This window comes from Grampus griseus (assembly GCF_964374135.1).
Source record: "Grampus griseus genome assembly, chromosome: 2".
In the NCBI taxonomy this organism is placed as follows: Eukaryota; Metazoa; Chordata; class Mammalia; order Artiodactyla; family Delphinidae; genus Grampus; species Grampus griseus.
In genome coordinates, this window is record NC_139018.1 from 26,022,365 (window position 1) to 26,042,300 (window position 19,936).

Below are 19,936 nucleotides of genomic sequence, written 5' to 3' on the forward strand. Positions count from 1 at the left end.
CGTCCCTGGGCCGGGAAGTCCAGTCCGAGCTGGAAGCGTTGGCATAAGATGGGGGCATAAGCGGGGGGCATAAGATGACAGAGTGGGCCAGAAACCAGATACGGCCAACCTCCAGGCTCTTTCTGCTGCTCAGAACCTTGGCCCTAGGCTTCATCATGGCACCTGGGGGCCGGGGGCGCCGCTCTCCCCACTTGGCCACGCCCAGGAAGGATGGGTTGGCTGGCGAGATGGGCGAGGGGACCATGACCGTACTGAGGCCACGGGAGGGAGAGGACTGGCAGGTAGGTGGGTGGGAAGGCTTGAAACCCAGTGTCCCAGTGTTCTGACCCGGCACCCAGCACAGAGCACGAGCAGCCAGGCCTTGGGGAGCAATCACTGCCCGCCCTTGCCGAGCCCCCTTCATCAAGCAGCTTTCTCTGCCCTTCCCTTGACCCCTCCCCAGCCAGCAGCCCCTACCCCTGAGGAACCCACGCTGAGAGCTGGAAGGCAGTCCTGAGTCGGGAGGAGCGAGGCCTGGTCCCTCACAGGAATTGAGATGAGGTGATACTGAGGATGGTGACTAAGGCCCTGAAGTCCCTGCCTCTGCCTCCCCAGAAACTCTGCAGCCAGGCCAGCCCTGGGGAGCAGAGCCTGTGTAAACACGCCCAGGAGGGGAGGAGGGGTTGCTACATCTGTGAAACAGTTAAATTAAAAAGCACCGCTGTATCCTGTGGGTGTCCACAGGCCCGAGGTCTGAGCGAGGAAGGGGGAGTGCTAGGGGGTTATCAGCTGTGGGTGGTCGGCTCCCTCCCTGGAAGACAGCAGTAGGGGTTGGGGCTTCGTCCTGCTTCCTTCTCCCCAAAGGGCTCAGGAAGGAGCCAGAGAGTCAGAGCACCCTGCTGGGCTCCCTTACCAGGAGCGGCTCCCTCACATCTCACCCTCAAGCCCTGTGGTCCACAGGGGCATCTGGGGTGTCTGCCGATGAGCAGCCTGCACGAGGCACCCACATCCAGACCCACAAAAGTCCTCACTTTCAGCCTCACGCCTCCCAAACGGATCCATCTCTGCATCAGGCGAATGTGTGAACGTGGGGACCCACCACCCCTCTCCCTGAAAACTGGGATGGGATGGGATGGTGAGTTAGAGCTCACAGTGGCCCTCGGATTGGTCTGGCTGGGGTGTAGTCCGGGGGACAGGTTAGGCACCTCCCCAGGGCCCAGTGACCCATGAGAAACCCAGGGGACTGAGCAGCCGGCTTCCCTGTTGGGCCTGGCTCTGGGCCAAGAGCTGCTGGTGTTAAGAGCTGCCAGCCTGGTGCCTTCCCTGGCGGGCACTTGCGTCAGCAAACACATCCTGTCTCCCCCTCTCCCTTTCTTTGTTTCTCAGGCACAATCCATCTCCCTGGCAGGCTGAGAATTGCACTATTTCAATTCCACTCCACCCCCTCTGGTGTCTCAGCAACCACAGGGAGTTCCTGGTATGTCTCTGGTCTGCAGGGAGAGCGAACATGAACGTGGGGTAGCTGCCCACTCTGAACAGCGTCAGCAGCGAGGACGCTGCCCTGGCCCGGCCTGCTCTGAGAGGCCTACAACTCTTCACGCTTTCCACCTCAAAGTACCTTGGTGGACCTCTCCCCAGCCCAAGCCCTCTCTACTTCAGAGATTACAAACCAGCATTCTTTTTCACGTTGGGCTTTACAATTTTCTGAACTGACTGCCAACATTTAAAAATCAGCATATTTCACATAAAAATTCAGAGTTCTGGCCTCTCAACAACAAAAAAAATCAGGCAATCTGATACTGAGCGCAGGGCCTGCGCTCAGAATGGCTGAGCAACAGCGGCTGCTTTAATGGGGTATGTCTTCATTAATTGGCCACAATCCCCACCCAGCCCTGCAGCCCTCCTTTTAGTCATCTGCCTGGCCCCGCAGGCATTTGAGTTTACAACTCTGGCTCTGGTCCTCCCTCTTCCAGGCCCCCAGCCCCGCTGCAGCCTTACTGCCAGCTGCTCCTGGCTGAATCCTAGCCTCTCAGTATTAAGAAACCTTAATGGTCATCTCATCCAGTTATCCTTCCGTAACCTAAATCCTTTCTATAGCTTTCAAGATGACAAGCAGCCATCTAGTCTTTGCTTGAATACCTCCAGCAATAGGGAACTCACTACTCCCCAAAGCCGCCTGATTCTAAACTCTCCCCCACATTCTTTTCTCACTTACATTCCCCAGTTCTCGGGCCCTGCCTCTCCTCAGTGGCCGCACTGCCCCCTTGACCTACACCTCTTTGTTACTTGGGCCTCCAGAACCTTCCCGCAGGCCCTCCAACCTCTCTCCACAACCTCTCACCTGCCCGCCAGGTATCTCACACCTGCCAGGCAGGCTGTGCAGACGCCAGCAGCTCAGCTTCTTCCCTGATGAGCTGCCTCACACAACAGGCCTGATCATCACTGGGCCCTCCACACCTACCCAGGCTGCTGAATGAGGGGAGGTAGGGCTGGGACACAGGCAGCCTGATCTGGTCTTCATTTCCCCAGCAAGGGCTAAGGTAACAGGAAGGGGGAGCAGTCCCTGGGGACTACCTACCAGGGGGACAGACCTAGGCCTGAGTGGCCCACCCCATCCCCAGCCACGGTTCCTGGACCCACCAGGTCTATTCAGTCCCCACAGTCATGCTGAGCCCAGTGCATATCTGGGCCCTTGGCACAGCCCAGCCCCTCTGCAGGGAGGCCCCGGCTTCAGCAACAGGCAGAGCTGGGCTGAGCAAGGAGGCCAGGTAGGGGTCCGGGAACCCTTCCCCCAGTGGTTCTCTCCTGGGCTCTCGTCCAGCCCATCCCAGCACGGGCCCTGCCACGAGGCAATGTCAGTCCACAAAACACTGTCCATGGGGCTGCAAGGGCCCGAGGACCCTCTGAGCCACAGGCTCTGGCTCTCGGGGCAGATGTGGCCTGTGCTGAGCTCCTGATACGGGCCATACAGCCCTTTCTCAGGGTGTTTCCTACCCTGCTTTCCTTTCCCTGGGTGAAGATCTGCCAGGGCAGACAGGACTGGAGAAACACCCCTCCCTCCATCCTGCCACAGGCCTAGCAGAGCTGGGAGGTTTCCCATAGATGGAATGGACCCAAATCCCAGAGAGACCTTGGGGCAGGAGTACCAGCAGAGCCAGCAACCCCTCCTCACCCAGCCCTGTGGTGCTTAGATCCTCTAAGCACTGGCCTTCCAGCCACTGGCAGATCCATTAGTTTTAAGTTTTTTCCCAAATACCTTAAATTTCAGTTGTTGAGTTAAAAACTCAAAATTAAACTCTTCACTGCCTCGTGGTCCAAAGTGAGGGGGCTTGGCCCAGCGGGAGGGGCAGCATCTTGGGTGGCTGAGCTGGGACACGCTCTTCCCGCTGCCCCTCACCCTGCCCCACCATCAGCCCCAACTTCCCCAGGAGCGAGGCCAGTTCTGGCAGGTAGATGCCGGCCCCCAGAAGTGGGTGCGGCTGGGGCACTGCCGCCTGCCTCACACCCGGATCTGGTACCCATTGAGGTCTGGCATGGCTTTGGGCTCCGAAGGCTTCTTCTCACCAGAAGGCCTGCAGGGAGGAGAGAGCAGAGGAGGGGGAAGGGGTGAGTGGCCCATCAGGGAGGTGCGGGAGCAGGGAGCAAGGGGTGGCTGCCCCTGCTGGCTCCCCACCTCCCCAGTCTCCAAGGTGTCCCAAAGGAATCGGTAGAGCCCCTGTGGAAGTGTGCTTCTGGAGCGCCCACACGCCTTGCTGTCCTGAGTGTGGTCCCTGCACTCCCTTGCAGGGTACTGCTTTTCACGGAGGCCAGCAATTCCGGCTGCAGTTAAGTAAGAAAGTAATAGTGTAATGCGTCCGTCTCTGTGAGGGGGATCTGTTCTCTCTGAAACCCTCCTAGGTCAAAGTGAAGGATGCTGGATATTGGAGGCCAGCTTGGCGGCCCTTACACCAGAGAGGTGCTTCCAGAATGACAACGACATTTAAAGCAAGAGCCAGGCCGACGTGTAGGAGACAAATCTGATGAGGCAGCCTGGTGTCTTAACGGGATGTTTCTGCAGAAACGACAGACTCACAGGGGCAAAAGTTTCGTTCAAAGCCAGCCTCCAGCTGCCATCTGACGTCAAACCTTTTCCAGTGATATTCCTGGAAGGATTCACTGTAGGCAGGGCCCCGCCCCTCCTACCCTCCCTCCCACAGAGCCCATTCTGCAGCTGGCCTCCAGCCTTCCCTGTGGGTCTCCGGCTTGGCATCTGGGCCCCGCATAGGATGACCGGTGGGCCAGCAATGTCTTCTCTCGAGAAATGGGATCGCATTGCCTCCATATCAACACACAAACAAACACACCATCCTAAGTTCCCTCCAGCAGAGGCAAAAAAGAGAAAGGTGAGAAAGAGAAGAGGTGGGGGGAAGAACAGAGGGATCTGGAAGATGAGAGGGAAGGAAAACGCCTTTTGCTGTCTCCCCAGCCCCCCACCCAAGGCGAAACCCTTTTCTCACCGCCTTTCACTGCGGCTGTTCCTGCGGTGGGGGCTAGACTGGCCCCGCTGTGGAGAGGACACATCCTTCTTGCGGTCCTTGGTGGGGGAGGGAGGGCCGGTCCCTTTGCCAATCTTGGTGGGGAGGAAGAAACAAACACTCATTCCAGGACTGCCCCAGAGCCCGTCCTGCCCGGCAGGAGCCACAAGCCCCAAAGCTGCCCTGGGCAGGGCCCAGGAAGCCTCGAGCCATGCTCTGCCGTCCCAGGGTCTTCCCAAACCTGTTTCCCAGGCACTACAACTGCCAGGGCAGTGGTTCCACAGCAGGGCTGCCTAATCTCTGTTGGCCCCTGAAATAGCAAGGATATGGGTGGAAGTTACTGAGGGTTCATGGTGGCCCTTGAGAAAAGGGCCATTTACCCATGCCAGGTAGATGTGCCGGCTGGGGAAACAGCCCATGTCTGAGCTATGGGCTGGGATCCTACCAGACCCAAGGGTGACACTGGTTATCTCGAGTCAATCAGAAGTTCAGACTAGCAGCTATATCTCTGATTAAGGAAAAAAATGAGAAAAGCAAGTGAATTTATGCAGCACTGTCCATTTGACCTGAATCTTCAAAACTTGGGGTATACGGGAGTGGTACTGGAAGCGGGCAAATAACATGGGAAATGCACAGCAAAAAACAGATTGGGAAACACAGCACAAAAAACTAGGTAATAGTGCCTCCAACTCTAGATCCAACCTGCTCCCCTGAAGATGCAGTAACACTCCAGCAGCTGGGCACCCAGAGCTCTGCAGGGGAAGAGGGCAGCCCCTGAAAGCGGCAGGGTCAACTACAGCCCGCTTCTGCCCTGGGGAAGGCACTGTTGCCCCACGGTCCTGGCCTAGGGGCTGGCTGGCGGGGCAGGGCTGCCTTAGCTCTGCCGCATCCCCGCTGGGACACCTGAAAGCACCTGTGATGTGCCTGGGTTCGCCATCCGGACACTGAGCCCCAGTCCCATCTGCCTCCCACAGCCCGCGAGCAAGTCTCTGGGCTGCCCGCACCTCACTTCCTTACCCTGAAAAGGGAGCACCCACCGCTGCCCGCTGCCCTCCCGGCGTTTTGGGGAGCAGCAGTGGATGCAAAGTTGCCACAGTCATGGCTGCGGCCCCAGGCTACCCGGAGGGGCAGCGCACAGGGCTGCATGACTGGGCAATGGGGAGGGGCTGGCAGGCCCCAGAGGAGGCACCCCCATCCACGGGAAACCAGGGAGAGGCCAAGATTTTGCTCACCCGTAAGGCTCTGGGGACCAACTCCTCAGCAGCTCAGCCCGACTACTTCTGGGTCCAGCAGCCCTTCCCCCTCCTCCAAGACCCCTGCTCAGTGGGTGTGGGAAAGCGGGAGAAGGGACCACCCCGCCTTGTGTCCCCACAGTCTGAACCTCCTCCTTTTTCTGACTTCCTCCTAGCCCTTCACTGGGGCTAGGGGTCAAGAGTCAGGATACACAGGGGTCATGGCTGCTGCTGCCCACCCCACACGACCATTCCCTCCAGACAGGCTATGATTTCCCTCCAGTCCTTACGCACAGCCCCCTCCACCTGGCCTGTGGCACCCCTGCCCTCCTCTACGTGCTCAGACCCGGCTCGTCTGCTGCCCCCTCCAGAGCCTCCCCTGGCCTGCTCACCGGAGGGGACTGTCTCATGGATGATGACCTTTGAGCAAAGCCCGGAAACTTCTCCCCCTCATCTCCCTTAATCCTGGCACCACCTCTGCTGGGGCGGGGGCGGGGGACAGGGGAGGAGGGAGGGGGCTTCCCTGGAAGAGCGACCCCCTAGGAAGCGGAAGCCCTTCCGTCTCCACCCCTGTCGGCCCCTGGATGCTCACACCCCTGGACGCTCGCGGGCAGGGCGGCCGCTCACACGGACCTTGAGCCGCATGTCGCGGGCGTGCCGCTCCAGCTCCTTGCGGAAGTCGTCGCGGCCCAGCCTCTCCACGTCCAGGACCGAGTGCTTCCACTCGATCTGCTCCACGCTGTGCGGGTCGTGGGACACGCACTGGCCCAGCTTCACCTTCTTTAACACGTGCCAGCAGCGGCTGTAGGCGGCCTCGTAGTCCAGCACGAGCTCGCTGAGGGTGCGGAAGGCCGGCGGCTTGTACATCAGGTCCTCGCGCCGGCTCATGCCCAGCGCCCCGTAGCGGCCGCCGAAGTTCACCCCCAGCACGATGTGGCGGAAGTAGTTCCCTGAGAAGTAGGTCTTGAAGCTGATGGGGAAGCGTTCCAGGGTAGGCATGCTGTTGGTGAGGTAACTGGCCGCGCCGCCCCAGCTAAGGAAACAGCCAGGGAGAGGCCCGAGGGCCAGCGCGCAGGGGCGGGACGGGGACGGCCTCCACCCCAACCTGGGAGGGGCTAAGTGAGCGGCCCTGCACCCCAGCTCCTGAGTGCTGGCAGCAGGTCTTGCTCACCTCCACTTCCTGTCGTCAGGGTTGGGCCTGGCGTAAGTAGGTGCTCAATAAACTCAATCTTTATGGGTCAGGGCGCTCAGTGATTACCAGCTGCTGCTATGACCTCAGGCAGGGCTCACCAAATAACACCTTAAGAGTGAGGCCGGCACTCCAAGCCACAGGGCCTTCCAGAGTCCTGGGCTGAAGGAAGGGCAAGAGGGCCCTCTGCCCACCACCCCGTCTCCCTCTCTCCTCCTGTCAGTCACACAGCCCTCCTCACCTCTACCTTGCCTCTCACACCGTCTTTCTCTCACACACACTTCCTCACAGATGCACTGCCAATCCTGTTCTCTCTCTCTCCACCCCCTACGCACAGACATACTGCCGGTTGCTCTTCAAATAAAACCAAGCTTGCCCCCGTGGCCTGGGAGGCCGAGAGCCTGGTCCAGCGGCCCACTGCAACCTCCCCGGGGGACCTTCTGTGCCAGCTCTTTCCTCTAGCTGCCCCTCCACCCCCCGCTGCAGCTGCCAGCTCGTCCTCAGGCCTCAGGCTTGGCCAGCACCGCTGACCTCCCTTTCTAAAGCAAGTCTGCCCTACGTATTTTCCCCACAGCACATCACCACAATCTGTAATTATTTTTCTTACTTCTTGGTTTACTTGCTTATTTTTTGTCTCCCCGACTAGAATGTAATCTTCTGAGAATGGGGACTTTGTCTGTCACGTTCTTTGCTGTATCTCTGGGGCCCAGCACAGAGGTGGGCACATAACAGTCACTCAAAACTGTTCTTGAACAAACGGGTAGAATGAGATAAACAGGATAAAAGCTTGGAGGAGAGACCACGGAGACACTGCATCCAGCGTCCTACATGCACCCGCTCATTCAACTGTCCTAACAAACTTGCAGGGTGGGATTGCCATCGTCCCCTTCTGCAGAGGAGGACTCCGAGGCTCAGAGATGTTAAGGAACTTGTTCGGCGTCACACAGTGAGGACGCGGCAGAGCTAGGATTCAGGTCCAGGTTGGCCTGACCCCGAAGTCTGTTCTCTCAGTCACCACGATGCTTACGGAGACCGACTCCTTGCAAGCGAGTGACTGGGGACACAGATGAGCAAGGCGCAGGCTCAGTGTGCAGCGAGGATGAGGCCCAGGGACAAACCCAATACAGTGCTCACCACGTGTGTAGGAGGGACCCGTGGTGGTCCTGTGGGGACAGTGGGGAGGGGTCCCCCCAGATGAGGGCTGCTCCTGTTTTCTTCCCGCCTACATACGAGCCAGCAGGTAACCCCTGAAAAGCCTGCAGGACCACGTGATCCCGTCTGGACCAGCTTCTCTGTGTGCTCAGGGGAAGGGGAACTGAGTCTCCCTCTTACAATGGGGTGGGAACCTCCACTTTGGTGTGTGGCTCTGAAGGGGTTGCTGGCAGCAGCCTGGAGTTCTTGGGCTGGCCTCACACTCGTCCCAGCAAAGAACCCTTTGGACAGGGCCATGCTCGTGGGGCTCTTTGGTCCATAGAGGACTGCCACAGTAGGCTTAGCTCTGAGGACCCCTCAGGGAGGGGGACCGGGGGGCACCCCTTCAGTGTCTTCACATAGTTTAAGGCAGGTATGCCTACGGGGGTGGGGAGTGTCCCCCTCAGATCACAGTCCTCCTCAAAGAAGCTGTGCTCCTGGCCTTTGACCGTTGTCTTCTCCTCCGGGACCTGCCCTAGCGAGTGGACTCCTCCGTCCCATTAGGCACCTGCCACCTTGCCCTGCTCAGCACAGAGCCAGGTGCTTGCACCAGGGGTGGCAAACAGAATATTTAAAAGCCTTGGTAGGTGCAGGAAAGAGGGTGATGTGAGGGGTGGTGGGCAGAGATGGATCGAGATTGGCCTTCAATTGGTACAACTGAGTGATGGGCACATGGGTTCCATTATATTAATCTATGCTTCTACAAGGTTAAGATTTTCTGCAAAAAAACAAAACAGGGTAGGGCTCAGGCAGGGTCCACTTATGACAGAGGACTGGCCATAAACACCTGTCTCCTTACTTTGCTCTAACTGGGGATATTGGGGGGCTTATATGTCCCACTTAGCTACTCTTGTAACCCAGCCATAGGTCCCAGTTCTACCCTTTGGGTGGGGGAGACTGAGAAACCCTGTTTGCTTTTTTTTTAATAGGCAGTTTTATATCAAAGATCCCATCCATTATCTCCACAAATTAACATGTCCTGGAAATGCCAACATCTGGGCATCCAACCTGCTTCTTCCAGACTCTGGTTCTGGGAAATAGCACAACAGCCTTATGAAACAATGTGCCCTGATCTGTGGTTCTGAGAACAGGGTCACCGCGTCCACGACTCAAAAAAAGCTGCCCAGTAAGCCTCGGAAGTTAGCAACAGATGCAAGGGACTGAGTCCCCGTCAAGCTCGTTCACATTGGGCCAAGTTCATGACTGCTGGGAGAGGGAGCTGGGAGGGCCCTGGAGCTCACTCAGCCCTCCTCTTCCAGAGGACGAAGCTGGCCCAGAGGTGCTGAGCACGTGCCTACCCCCACCCAGGCCTCTCAGAGGAAGGATACATTCCCAGGATCACGGCTTCCAGGCATTTGATTGGCAGAGCCTCTTTGGTCATTTCCTTGGCCAGGTCCATCAGCCTGGGGGGAAGGGAGGCAAGAGTCATAAGGACAGAGGCTCCTTCCGGTGAAGGAGTATCACGAGGTGGACTAGAGATGCTAGATGGACAGAGGCTCCCCTCCCTTCCAAGCTGCCTCAGCTCAGGCCCAGCACCTCCCTCTCCTTCCCCTCACATCCTTCCTGAGCCTAAGGGGATGGGAGAAGAGGCAACCACTGAAGTTAAGGAAAGAGGCCTCTTCCCCCTCCCCTCAGGCTCTGCTCCAAGACCTCTGGCGGGGAGGGTGAATGGGGGGCATGCAGTGGTAGGCAGATCTTTGACAGCCACTGGGCTAGGGGCCCTCTGTGAAGGTGGTGTTTGGGGGGCCCATGGGAAAGCATGCCAAGGGTGCTGGAGACATTGGCCTTGATCTTGATCTTGTCTCTTCACAGCACAGTGGACACCCCTGACCCAACTCTGACTTCTCTGAAGAGTTTGTAATTGATTGTAACTGCTGCCCCGCAGCTGGCCAGCTGCCTGGGGCCTGGACATGGGATCTCAGGAAGTTAGCTGCCCAGTGACTCCCCTGCCTGCTTCTTGAACTTGGAATTCAGGCCACTTTAACACAGACTATCCCTGAAGCCTGGTTCCTCCCTCCTCACCGAATGCTGCCCTCTGGGCCTCGGAATGCAGCCTGGCCACTGGCTTTGCTGGGGAGGGTGCTGGACTCCTCCATCCCATGAGGCTGGAGCTGGGCCCCCCACACACAGCGGCCACAGGACAACAAGAGCGAAGCTTTGGGGTGAGCAAGGCTGCATTCCACCCCGGGGCTTGGAAAGGGGGTAATGAAGTAATTAGCTAATAGGCCATTTAAAGCATTTTTTACAAGGCAGTGAACATGGACAGATTATATGTGGAGCAAGACATAAAATTCACATTAATTTTAAAAGCACAGGGTTTTAGACGCCTGGACAGCTTTGGGCTGGGCCCCCAGACCCAGCTGTGGCATTCAGTCTCCATTCTGATCTGCCCTAAGGGTTTCTTCGGGGTGGATCCAGTCAGGGGTCAACACTTAGGGTGTAGAATGGAAAGTGAGAGATGCAGTGTTCTCTCCAGTGGGGTCCCTGTTGCTCAGAAACTGGGCCTTGTATTAAATGACCAGAAGAGAGTCCAGTAAGGCCACTGACATGCAGGTCCCTGCCGTGGGGAGTGCACAGGCAGCTCCAGGGAATGGAGAGAGGCGGAGGGCTCTCCTGCGAGGCCCACCTCTCTTAAAAAGAAGACGAGGCTCACACCCAGACATCTACCTGGGACTGCCCTCTGTCATCACCAAGCTGGGGGGCTGCCATCACCCTCCTGGCTCAGCGTGGATGTCAGGGTTCCTCATCCTCAAGGGAGCCCCGGCTGCCCGTCTTGGCCAGAGTCCCCTCTTTAGGATGTCCTAAGGAGGGCCCCACGGTGGTACTTGTCCTGCTGGCGGGCTCCCCTGGGAAGAGTCCCTGCCTGCCTCATAAGCTTCCACCCACAGGTGCCCGAGGGGCTCCAACTGGACCAGGCGCTGTTACCTTGGTGCAGAGGGACGAGGCACTCCCCACACTTACCCTGTCAGAGGTCTGCTCTTCTTAATTTCAAAGAACTGCGTCCCTGTGTGATTGTACCTGTGGGTGCCGGTTAAGGGCTTCCTGGCTTGACCTGGAAGAGGTGTGTCCCTCTGCCCTCATCCAGACCCTGGGGATCCAGCACTCCCAGGGGTGCAGGCTGGATAAGGACCCCACAAAATGCTTCTGTAAGGCACCTGGGAGGATACTCAAGACCTGACTGTCTGAAGGGAGAAGGGGACGCAGCACGCGGCTTCTCCTCGCCCCACAGGGCCCCTCTGTGTCCGTCCCTCTCATCCTCTGCTGCCACCCTTGCTCTCCTAGGGAGGGAGCCATGGGGCAGGCAGCCAGGGCTGGGAAAGAGGCTGAGCCCTGGACAGCTCTCTGCAGTACTTCATAGTCCAACCAGTGAGAAGCAGCGCGAACTGGGAGAAGGCTGGGGTGGGATTCCTGCACGACTGCGTTGCTGAGTGCCGCTCCCAAGCCAACCGCCTCCCTCTCTGGGCGCCAACGCCCTCCCCCCCCCCCCACGGCAAAGGAAGGGCTGGACCCAGTTTTCAGTCACCAGCCTGGCTTTTCTTCTGCTCAGGACCCGCGCCTGGTGCCTGGTCCTGCCATCTCTGACCGAATCTGCAGCTAGGAGGGCGGGGGAGAGCCTAGGTCGCATAGCTCCAGGCAGGGCACAGGGGTGGAGGGGCCCAACTCAGGGACACCGGGGAATCCTGGGCTCAGGGGAGGCTCTTCCCATGCTGGGCAACTGGCCTCCTGCCAGGGAAGAAAAAGGTGAAGAAATGGGAGAAACTTCCAAGATGGGGAAGTTACCTCCCAAAGCATAAAATCCTTTTTCTCCATCTACCTGCCGCCCTCCCACCACATACCCATTTTAGACCAGTTTTTAAACAGCCCCAAGGGAAACTCCCCTCTCTCCCTCTGCTGGCGCTGGATGGTCAGCAGAGAAGGTCTGGCCTGGCGGACCTGGACTAGGCTTCCACCAGCAGGTCGCTCAGGAGACATTTACCCCTCACACAGAGGAAGAAGCAGGTGGCAGAGAGGCTGGAGTGCGTCTGGCATTCATCAAACTACCTCCAACACCCGGGCGGACACAGGCTGTGCTTACACGACTCCGGGGCACAGAGATGCCATGGGAACGGCGCCCCTGGAGTTGTGGAGTGAGGCTGCTCTGCCGGGCCCTCTCTGGCCCTGTCCGTAAACAAGCCCCACTTGGCCTTTGGACCAGCCGGACGGTGGCCATGACCCTGACCAGGGAGGATACTGCAGCTCCCTGATGTAGCGCTGCACGGCTTCCAGGCGCTCAGGGACGGGAGTAGAGGGCTGGAACGTAGGCACACTCGGTATGGGAATCTGGGGACGGAGAAAGAGCTCTGGTCACAGAGGGACGCTCACCGTGGAGCTTCCAGCCCACCCAACACTCAGATTAGCCCCCAGAGAAGCCACATTCCACGGAGGGCCACCCCGGTTCTCTCCTCGGCCGAGCCTCTCTCCTCGGCAGCCCCTTCCAGAGGCTCCCGTCAGGCCCCCACCACAGCCCTTCCTCTCCCTCCTGGCACTGGACAGCATTTCTAATTTGGAGCTTACGTCCATGTGCCAATTTTATGCTTCTTTAATGATTTCAGAAAAACACAGGTTGACTCACCTGACTCACAGGTGTTTGAATTTTAAATTTCATTAACTTCAAGGCCTAACAGGCATGTCAGTATTGGGGTGGTGTTCACTCTGGTTCAAGGGCCGGATCAAAATCGGTTTATCGGGTGTCCCTGTCCTGGGCTGGGGGAGCGCTCCGTGAGAGGCGGACACACCCTCGGCAGGTGGTGTCACGCACCACCCCCCCGTATCACAGCACAGCGACCAGGCCTTCCAGCTCCAAGCTAAGCTGTCCAGGAGTAAGTGCAGGGGGCACGTGGTTTGGGACAGGTCTTGCCATGGAGTAGCCACTTTGAAGGGGTTCCACGGCAGCACAGGAACTCCAGTTCCCCTTCAATAGCCCCCTGTCCTACCAGCTCCACACCTGTAATCAGCACAGGTAACCAGGGAACTGTACAGTCCTCCTCACCAGAAGAGACTTTCCAGAGCCAGACCCAGGAAGCGGAGAGGTGGGGTGTCGGGCAGGGGCCTCCTGAGGGCTGGGAACCGCCAGCCTGGGCTGCCTGGATGCTGGGAGTCAGGTTAGGAGCTGTGGACCCCCAGGGCTGTCCCTCGGCAACCAAGCCGTTGCCAGGAAAGAGGCCACCACCAGGTGTGCACCCCCAGGCCACCCTCTCTGGCCAGGGGAGCCCGATGGCTGGCGGTTTGGCTGCCACAAGTCAGTGAGGCCTCAGAAGCCAAGGGAAGCATCAACCGGGTCCTCGGGGTTACAGAACGGCCTTCACTGGGTAGAAGAACCAGATTTCCAGGGCCAAGGCCCACCCCTCTGGGGTCCCCCTTGGCTACCAGCACTGCCAGCTGTGAGGTGGCCTCAGGCTCCTCACACGAAAAGGTCCCACGCTCTTCCCCCCAGACCTCTGCCCAGCCCCCCAGCAGGCAGGGGCTGCTGAGAGTGTCAGTGTGCACAGGTGGGGAAGGGAAAGGGCAAAGCAGGAGCCCACAGGTAGGGCTGGGCTGGGGGAGGTGCTCCCTGTGGTGTGGTGAAGGCACAGCCTTTTAAATAACGTGGCTACAGCGGCTGGGGCTCTGACATGAAGGGAAGTGACACGCCAGTGATCACAGATGGCAGGGGGACACAGCACAGCCTCTAACAGACACCTACTTGCCCCAAGGGGCCAAGGCACAGAGGGAAGGCCAGGTCCAGGAGGCAGCTCTGCGGGAACTTCCTCCCCTTCCCTGCCCGTCCCCTCCTTCCGGCCTGGGCAGTCCCCTCCTTCCGGTCTGGGCAGTCCCAAGCCACTGACACCTCATCGGGAGGAAGCTACTTTCCCTTTCACACCACCCCCTGCTGCCCAAACTGTCGCCACCACTTACAATCAGCAGGGGGATAAAAGCCCCGGACGGTGGGCTCTCCCCCTGCCTGCCTGACCACCCTGTGCCAGACGGGCTCCAGAACTCTCTGAGGGCCTGGCTGGCCTCCCCGTGTCAAGGATATGGGGTGGGAGAGGAATTACTGCACAATTTACTATAAACAGCATGGCACGTGGCTTCTTCAGGTGGAAGATCGATCCCAGGCACGTCGTTCCCACTTTCCGTGAGGGCATCCAGTGACTTCGAGGAGCCTGGGTAGGGACTGTAAGTACACCCTCCTGGGAGACACTCCAAACAAGGAGGGCACTGTGGTCCAAGAGTCCTTAGACTAAGCTCACAGGGGCCAGCCCTGGGCCAGGGCCGGGCGGTACCCACGAGGGCATCCCCTGCCACCCAGACAGAGGACCCAGGAACTGGCGGCTCTGCAAAAACTAAACGGCTCCAAAAAAGTTAAAAAAGACCTGGGATCCATGAGCAGGGGCTTAAAGGCCACCATCACTGAGGCCTAGCTGGAGGGAGCTGTCCAGCGGCTCAGTGACACATTAACTCACGTTAACCATTGCCAACAGGCCGGCACCTTTCTTCTGAATGTTCACACAAGCATACACTCATTCATTCAAAACAAACAGGCAAGATTCTGTACATCCAAATGATCGGGCCTAGTGGAGGGCTGGCAGCCTGGCTTTGCCCACAGCCCCCAACCCCAAACCAGAAGCCAGGAAATGCGCCCTCACTGTTGAGCTGTGGGGTTAAGTGGGGTCACAGTGGAGGTAAGTGATATTGGCCCAGATCAATTCAGGGATGACTCCTCCTCCACTACCAAGGCCAAGGGTTACCTTTGCTCCAGGAACCCCCTAAAGTCCTGAGTTCTATTAAGACATTCTCCTCCGGCGGAGTCCATCTCAGACTAGAACAGAAAGGAGGCTTGGGGGAGGTGGGGCAGCCTGCAGCTAAGTGTGTGGACAAGATGTACGATGGCCTAAAGGCTGATGGAGCTGGAGCTGGAACCGGTCCATCTCTGTCTAAATCCCAAGCCTGCCGTTCACTGCCTGGCAGCGAGATCCTAGTGGGTTCCATAACAGAACCAACCTCAGAGCCTAGATGAGACACTGCATGTCCAGGCCTTAGGACAGGGCCTAAGGCCCTGCACACAGTCCTCTGTACACAGCAGAGGCTCGGGTCCTGCCCACTGTCACTGTTATTCCTATGCGTGCCAGCCCATGAGGACCCTGGCAATGCTGGCTTTTTTGGGGGAGATGTCCAGATTCGCATTTTGCAGGAGCTCGGTGTCCAGAGCCCCACCAGTGGCCACTGAGCTTTCACAAAGGTGGTGGCAGGGGCTTCCCTGGTGGCTCAGTGGTTAAGAATCAGCCTGCCAATGCAGGGGACACGGGTTTGAGTCCTGGTCCGGGAAGATCCCACATGCCGCGGAGCAACTAAGCCTGTGCGCCACAACTACTGAGCCTGCGCTCTAGAGCCCGTGAGCCACGACTCCTGAAGCCCGTGTGCCTAGAGCCCATGCTCCGCAACAAGAGAAGCCACCGCAATGAGAAGCCCGCGCACCGCAATGAAGAGTAGCCCCTGCTCACCGCAACCACAGAAAGCCCACACGCGGCAATGAAGACCCAACGCAGCCAAAGATAAATAAATGAAATAAATAAATTTATTTTTTAAAAAATAGGCAGTGGCAGCTTGAAACATCAAGGAGACATTCATACAAAGGGGCACAAACTGCTCCTGGATCTGCGATCCTTTTAGAAACTGCTGCCCTTTAACATACTGGCATCATCCTTTTAAAGGACGTTTCCCCAAAGTGCCTGTGGGGTGGTCTGCTGCACCCTCACCTCCTTGCTCCATTTGCTGGGTACGTATTACATGCTCACCCATTTCACATGCTTTACTTCATCAGTTCCTCCCAATAACCCCTCAAAAGTGGGTATTGCTATTATGCCTATTTTATATTTCACAGCTGAGGAAACTGAGGCACAAGGAGTTTGCATACCTTCCACCTACAAGTAGTTACGGAAGAACCAGGATTTGAACATGGTGGATGTGATGTTTTATCACACTACATTGCAGGGGCCGTACAGGTAACCACAGGGAAAGCAGGCTGAGAGTGAGTGGTGGGGACCGTGGCCACCTGGGGGAGTGGAACCAGCCCTCACCTCCAGCTGCCTGCTGCCATGTGGGGTCACAGATTCTCTGTTTCCAGATCTTCTCATTTTCTGAAAAGATGCCAAAAATCTGGACCTTGAATGTGAAATCTCCCTATTTTAAATTTTGGCTCAAGTGGCCTTTTAAAACATTATGCCAGGGCTTCCCTGGTGGCACAGTGGTTGAGAATCCGCCTGCCAATGCAGGGAACACGGGTTTGATCCCTGGTCTGGGAAGATCCCACATGCCGCTGAGCAACTAAGCCCGTGCACAACTACTGAGCCTGCACTTTAGAGCCTGTGAGCCACAACTACTGAGCCTGCATGCCACAACTACTGAAGCCCGCGCTCCTAGAGCCCATGCTTTGAAACAAGAGAAGCCACTGCGATGAGAAGCCCGCACACCGCAACGAAGAGTAGCTCCTGCTCGCCGCAACTAGAGAAAGCCAGTGCGCAGCAATGAAGACCCAACGCAGCCACAAAAAAAAAACCAACAACACAAAAAAACCAAAAAAAAAAAAACCCATTATGCCATCCCCAAACTCTTAGTCTCACCACAGTGTAATCTCTTCTGTGAATGCCTCTGTGTCAACTCCAAGGGCATGACCACTCAGGGAGGGGCCAGCCCAGCACTGGGTTCATACTGCTGGGACCTGACCCTGCTGCCTCCCGGCCTCCTCCACCCTGCCTAGACTCTGGGGCTCCTTCCTACTCTGGGCCGAGGTGGAGGAGGAACCCTCCTTTGGAGGAGGAACACTTTCCCTGTGGTTTGAGGAGGAGAAGTTTCCATTTTCCCAATCCTCTCACAAAATTCCTTCAGGACCTGCACACGCCTGTCAGTCATGACACCCCCCGACAGACAATAGCTTCATTCCTTCATCAGTATCTTTCCTATGCACGAAGCTTGAAGATGACAAGATGACATTACCAAACCAGTTGCTAATGAGGTTGTCAATTTTTTTTTTCAGCCCCCAGGAGTTGTGACAGTTCTGCAGGGGTCCATTCACACTCTCTCGTAGCCTGATTTAGACATCAGCAGGATGGCTGGATAGCCATCTGCTAATCCCCAACTTGCTCACGTGGGAGAAGCATGTGGCTCTAGCTTCACTGGAACAAATGCTGAGTGAGATCTAGCCTCCTCTCCTGATGAAGGATGTGAACAGAGGTAATGAACATCCAGTAACCAGTACTGGTTTGAGGCTTTACAGTTTCTCAAATGCTTTAAAACATATTCTCTCATTTAAGCTTCACTACAATCAACCCCATTCTACAGATGAGAAAACTGTGGCTCAAACAGGTTGAAGGGGCCTGCTTGAGTTCATAGCTAGGTGGGTGATCAGAACAGATGTCCATATCCTTTGACGTCACACTTCCTTTTCCAGGCATTTATCCCAAGGAAATAATCAGAGATGGACACAAAAATTCATGTTTTAGAATGTGCAACCCAGTGTTCACTTTAAGAGTAAATTATCGGAAACAATGTCCAGACACAGGGAATTTAGCTAAATTCTAAATTAGTACAGAAGGCGATTAGGTAGCCTTCAAAATCAAACCACATTTGATTTCCCCTGGAAATATATGGCAGTTCCTCAACCTTCAACCTCTGAATTCAGCCTGTCCCAGAAGATAGTCTCTGATGGTTCTACCAATAACTTGGTAAAAAGAAAACAAAATAGGCCACCTGTCTCCATGTCTAATCCACATTAACTGTTGCTCTCCCTGGCCCCCTCCTTCTCACCTGAGCAGGCAGGACCTGAGCCTGGGGATCTGACCTCTGTCCAATTGGCTTTTCTTGGGGGATTTCAGGACTCTGCATTTGGGAGAGTGCTTTCTTAGTCTTAACCATAACGTTGGGGAAAAAAAAAATCAGGCACGTTTTTCCACCTAGCACTATAGGGCACAGAAAGTCTCAAGAACCCTTTCATTCAGCAAACACTTACAAGTGCCTGTTCTGTACCAAGCACACAGGAGGTCTTGGAAAGACAAAGATGAATGAGACAGCCTCAGCCTCCACGGTGACACAACTGAAGGAGAGCTGTCATGGAGAAGTTCCAGGCATACACAGATAAATGACTGAACTTTGCCCCTCTCCACAGGCCCTCTTCTAACTGCCCTTGAACCTCGTGTCCCCCCAAGCAAAGGCCCTGGAACCGGAAGACCTGGGGGTGAGACCCAAGCTCTGCCACTTACTGGCTGTGGGACCCCTAGTTCCTACTTGAGTTTTCAGCATTCTTGTCTGTAAAATGGGTCCCCAAACTGCACTTAATGCACAAGGCTGTTGGAGAATTCAGCAAAACAACACATGAAAATATTTTCTCAACATCTTAAGCCCTGGAGCCTCCTTAGTCATTCATTCTCTCTCTGCCCACAGTTCTCTGACTTAGCAAATAAGATGTCAGGCCACTTTAGTGTACTCGTTAGTTAATTTGCTGCTCTGCCCACAAAACATGGGCTTTTTAGAAGAGACAGAGGAGGGCCTCCTGGAAACAGGGCAGGTGGACCTCACAGAACAACCTCAACGGCAACTGAAAGTTCTTCTGGACAGGTTCAACCTACCTATATTTTTAACATATTACCATGCCAGTAGTTCCCCACCCCAACACAGAAAGTGTCCCTTTGCTCTGGAAGCCCCAAGGTCACTAAGATCTTAGCTCTCCGCTCCCCTCCCACACACAAACCCCTCACCTTGGGCAGGTCCATGGCCCCACGGATCCGCTGAGCCACCTTCTCTCCATCGGGGTGGATCTTAGCCACGTGCTTCCACATCCTCTCCCAGGTGGCCTCGTCGACAGGTAGCCCACCCCGGTTGATAAAGAAGGGGATGCCTCCATCTCGCAGGTCCTCTTCCCCTTCTTCTTCTGGCTCATCATCTCTCTGGGCTGAGGCTCCTTCGCTGGTCTCCAAACGCCTGGCCCCAGAGGGGACAGCAGCGGCAGTGGGGGCAGCACCGCTGCTGCTGCCCCCGACCACCTTCTTCCCCCCTGGCATCCCCAAATCCTTGACGGGGGTGGGAGGATGTCTCAGCGGACAGGGGTAGAAAAGGTGGCTCACAGGAGGCCTCCCACACACCAGCTGCAGAGATAACACATGGCCAAACAGAGTGCAAGGCGCCTTTAAGAAACCAGGGCGTGGCTCCCGTACAATAAAATACTACTTGATGGGGGGGAAAAAAATCAGTGCCTCAACGTGAAGTGCGGGGCAGAGAGGGTTGGTTGTCCCGGATGAGCCTTAGAGGCCTTGTTCTTTATGAAAAACGGGATCTAGAGAATACTTCCCAACTTGGCAGCTTTCACAAAGCACCCCCATTTGACGGCGAGAACAATAACGGACAACAGTCTGGGCTGGCAGAGGAAAGTCAGACGGAAACTGAGGCCAGGCAGCTCAGATCTGCGGCCACGAAAGGGTCAAGGCACGGGTGCCCACGCCGACTGGGCGCCCCAGCTCCCAGTTTTGAAGGCAAGCAAATTCCACTACAAAATATCGTACTCTCACACCTGCGCGTGCTCCGGGGTGGGGGACCGACCCGACTCCAGGCCGCGTCAGCTCCGAGCCGGGACCCCCGGACCGGAGGGCGGTGAGGGGGCGCGATTTCTCCGACGAGACGAGTCTGGGAGCCAAGATTCGCAGCTGGCGGGGCGCGGGGAGGGGGCGCGCGCCGACGCGCACATTCCACGCCCGCAGCCAACTCCCCGCACAAAGTGGGCTTTGTCTCGGCCCCCTGTGCCCTCGCCCCCGGGAAGGAGCGGC

At 56.9% G+C, this 19,936-nt stretch overlaps 1 protein-coding gene across 1 annotated transcript; it reads right to left on the minus strand.

The window, feature by feature from the left end:
* Window positions 1–3,478: 3,478 nt before the first annotated feature.
* VASH1 (vasohibin 1) lies at window positions 3,479–19,216 on the minus strand (the record flags this gene model as incomplete). Its single annotated transcript, XM_082649628.1, has 7 exons — window positions 18,875–19,216; window positions 12,337–12,425; window positions 11,067–11,123; window positions 9,434–9,508; window positions 6,359–6,740; window positions 4,476–4,588; window positions 3,479–3,551 (listed from the first exon to the last, which is right to left on the minus strand). The coding sequence occupies exons 1-7, from the start codon at window positions 19,175–19,177 to the stop codon at window positions 3,479–3,481; spliced, it is 1,092 nt and encodes a 363-aa protein (XP_082505754.1). The 5' UTR covers window positions 19,178–19,216.
* Window positions 19,217–19,936: the final 720 nt, after the last annotated feature.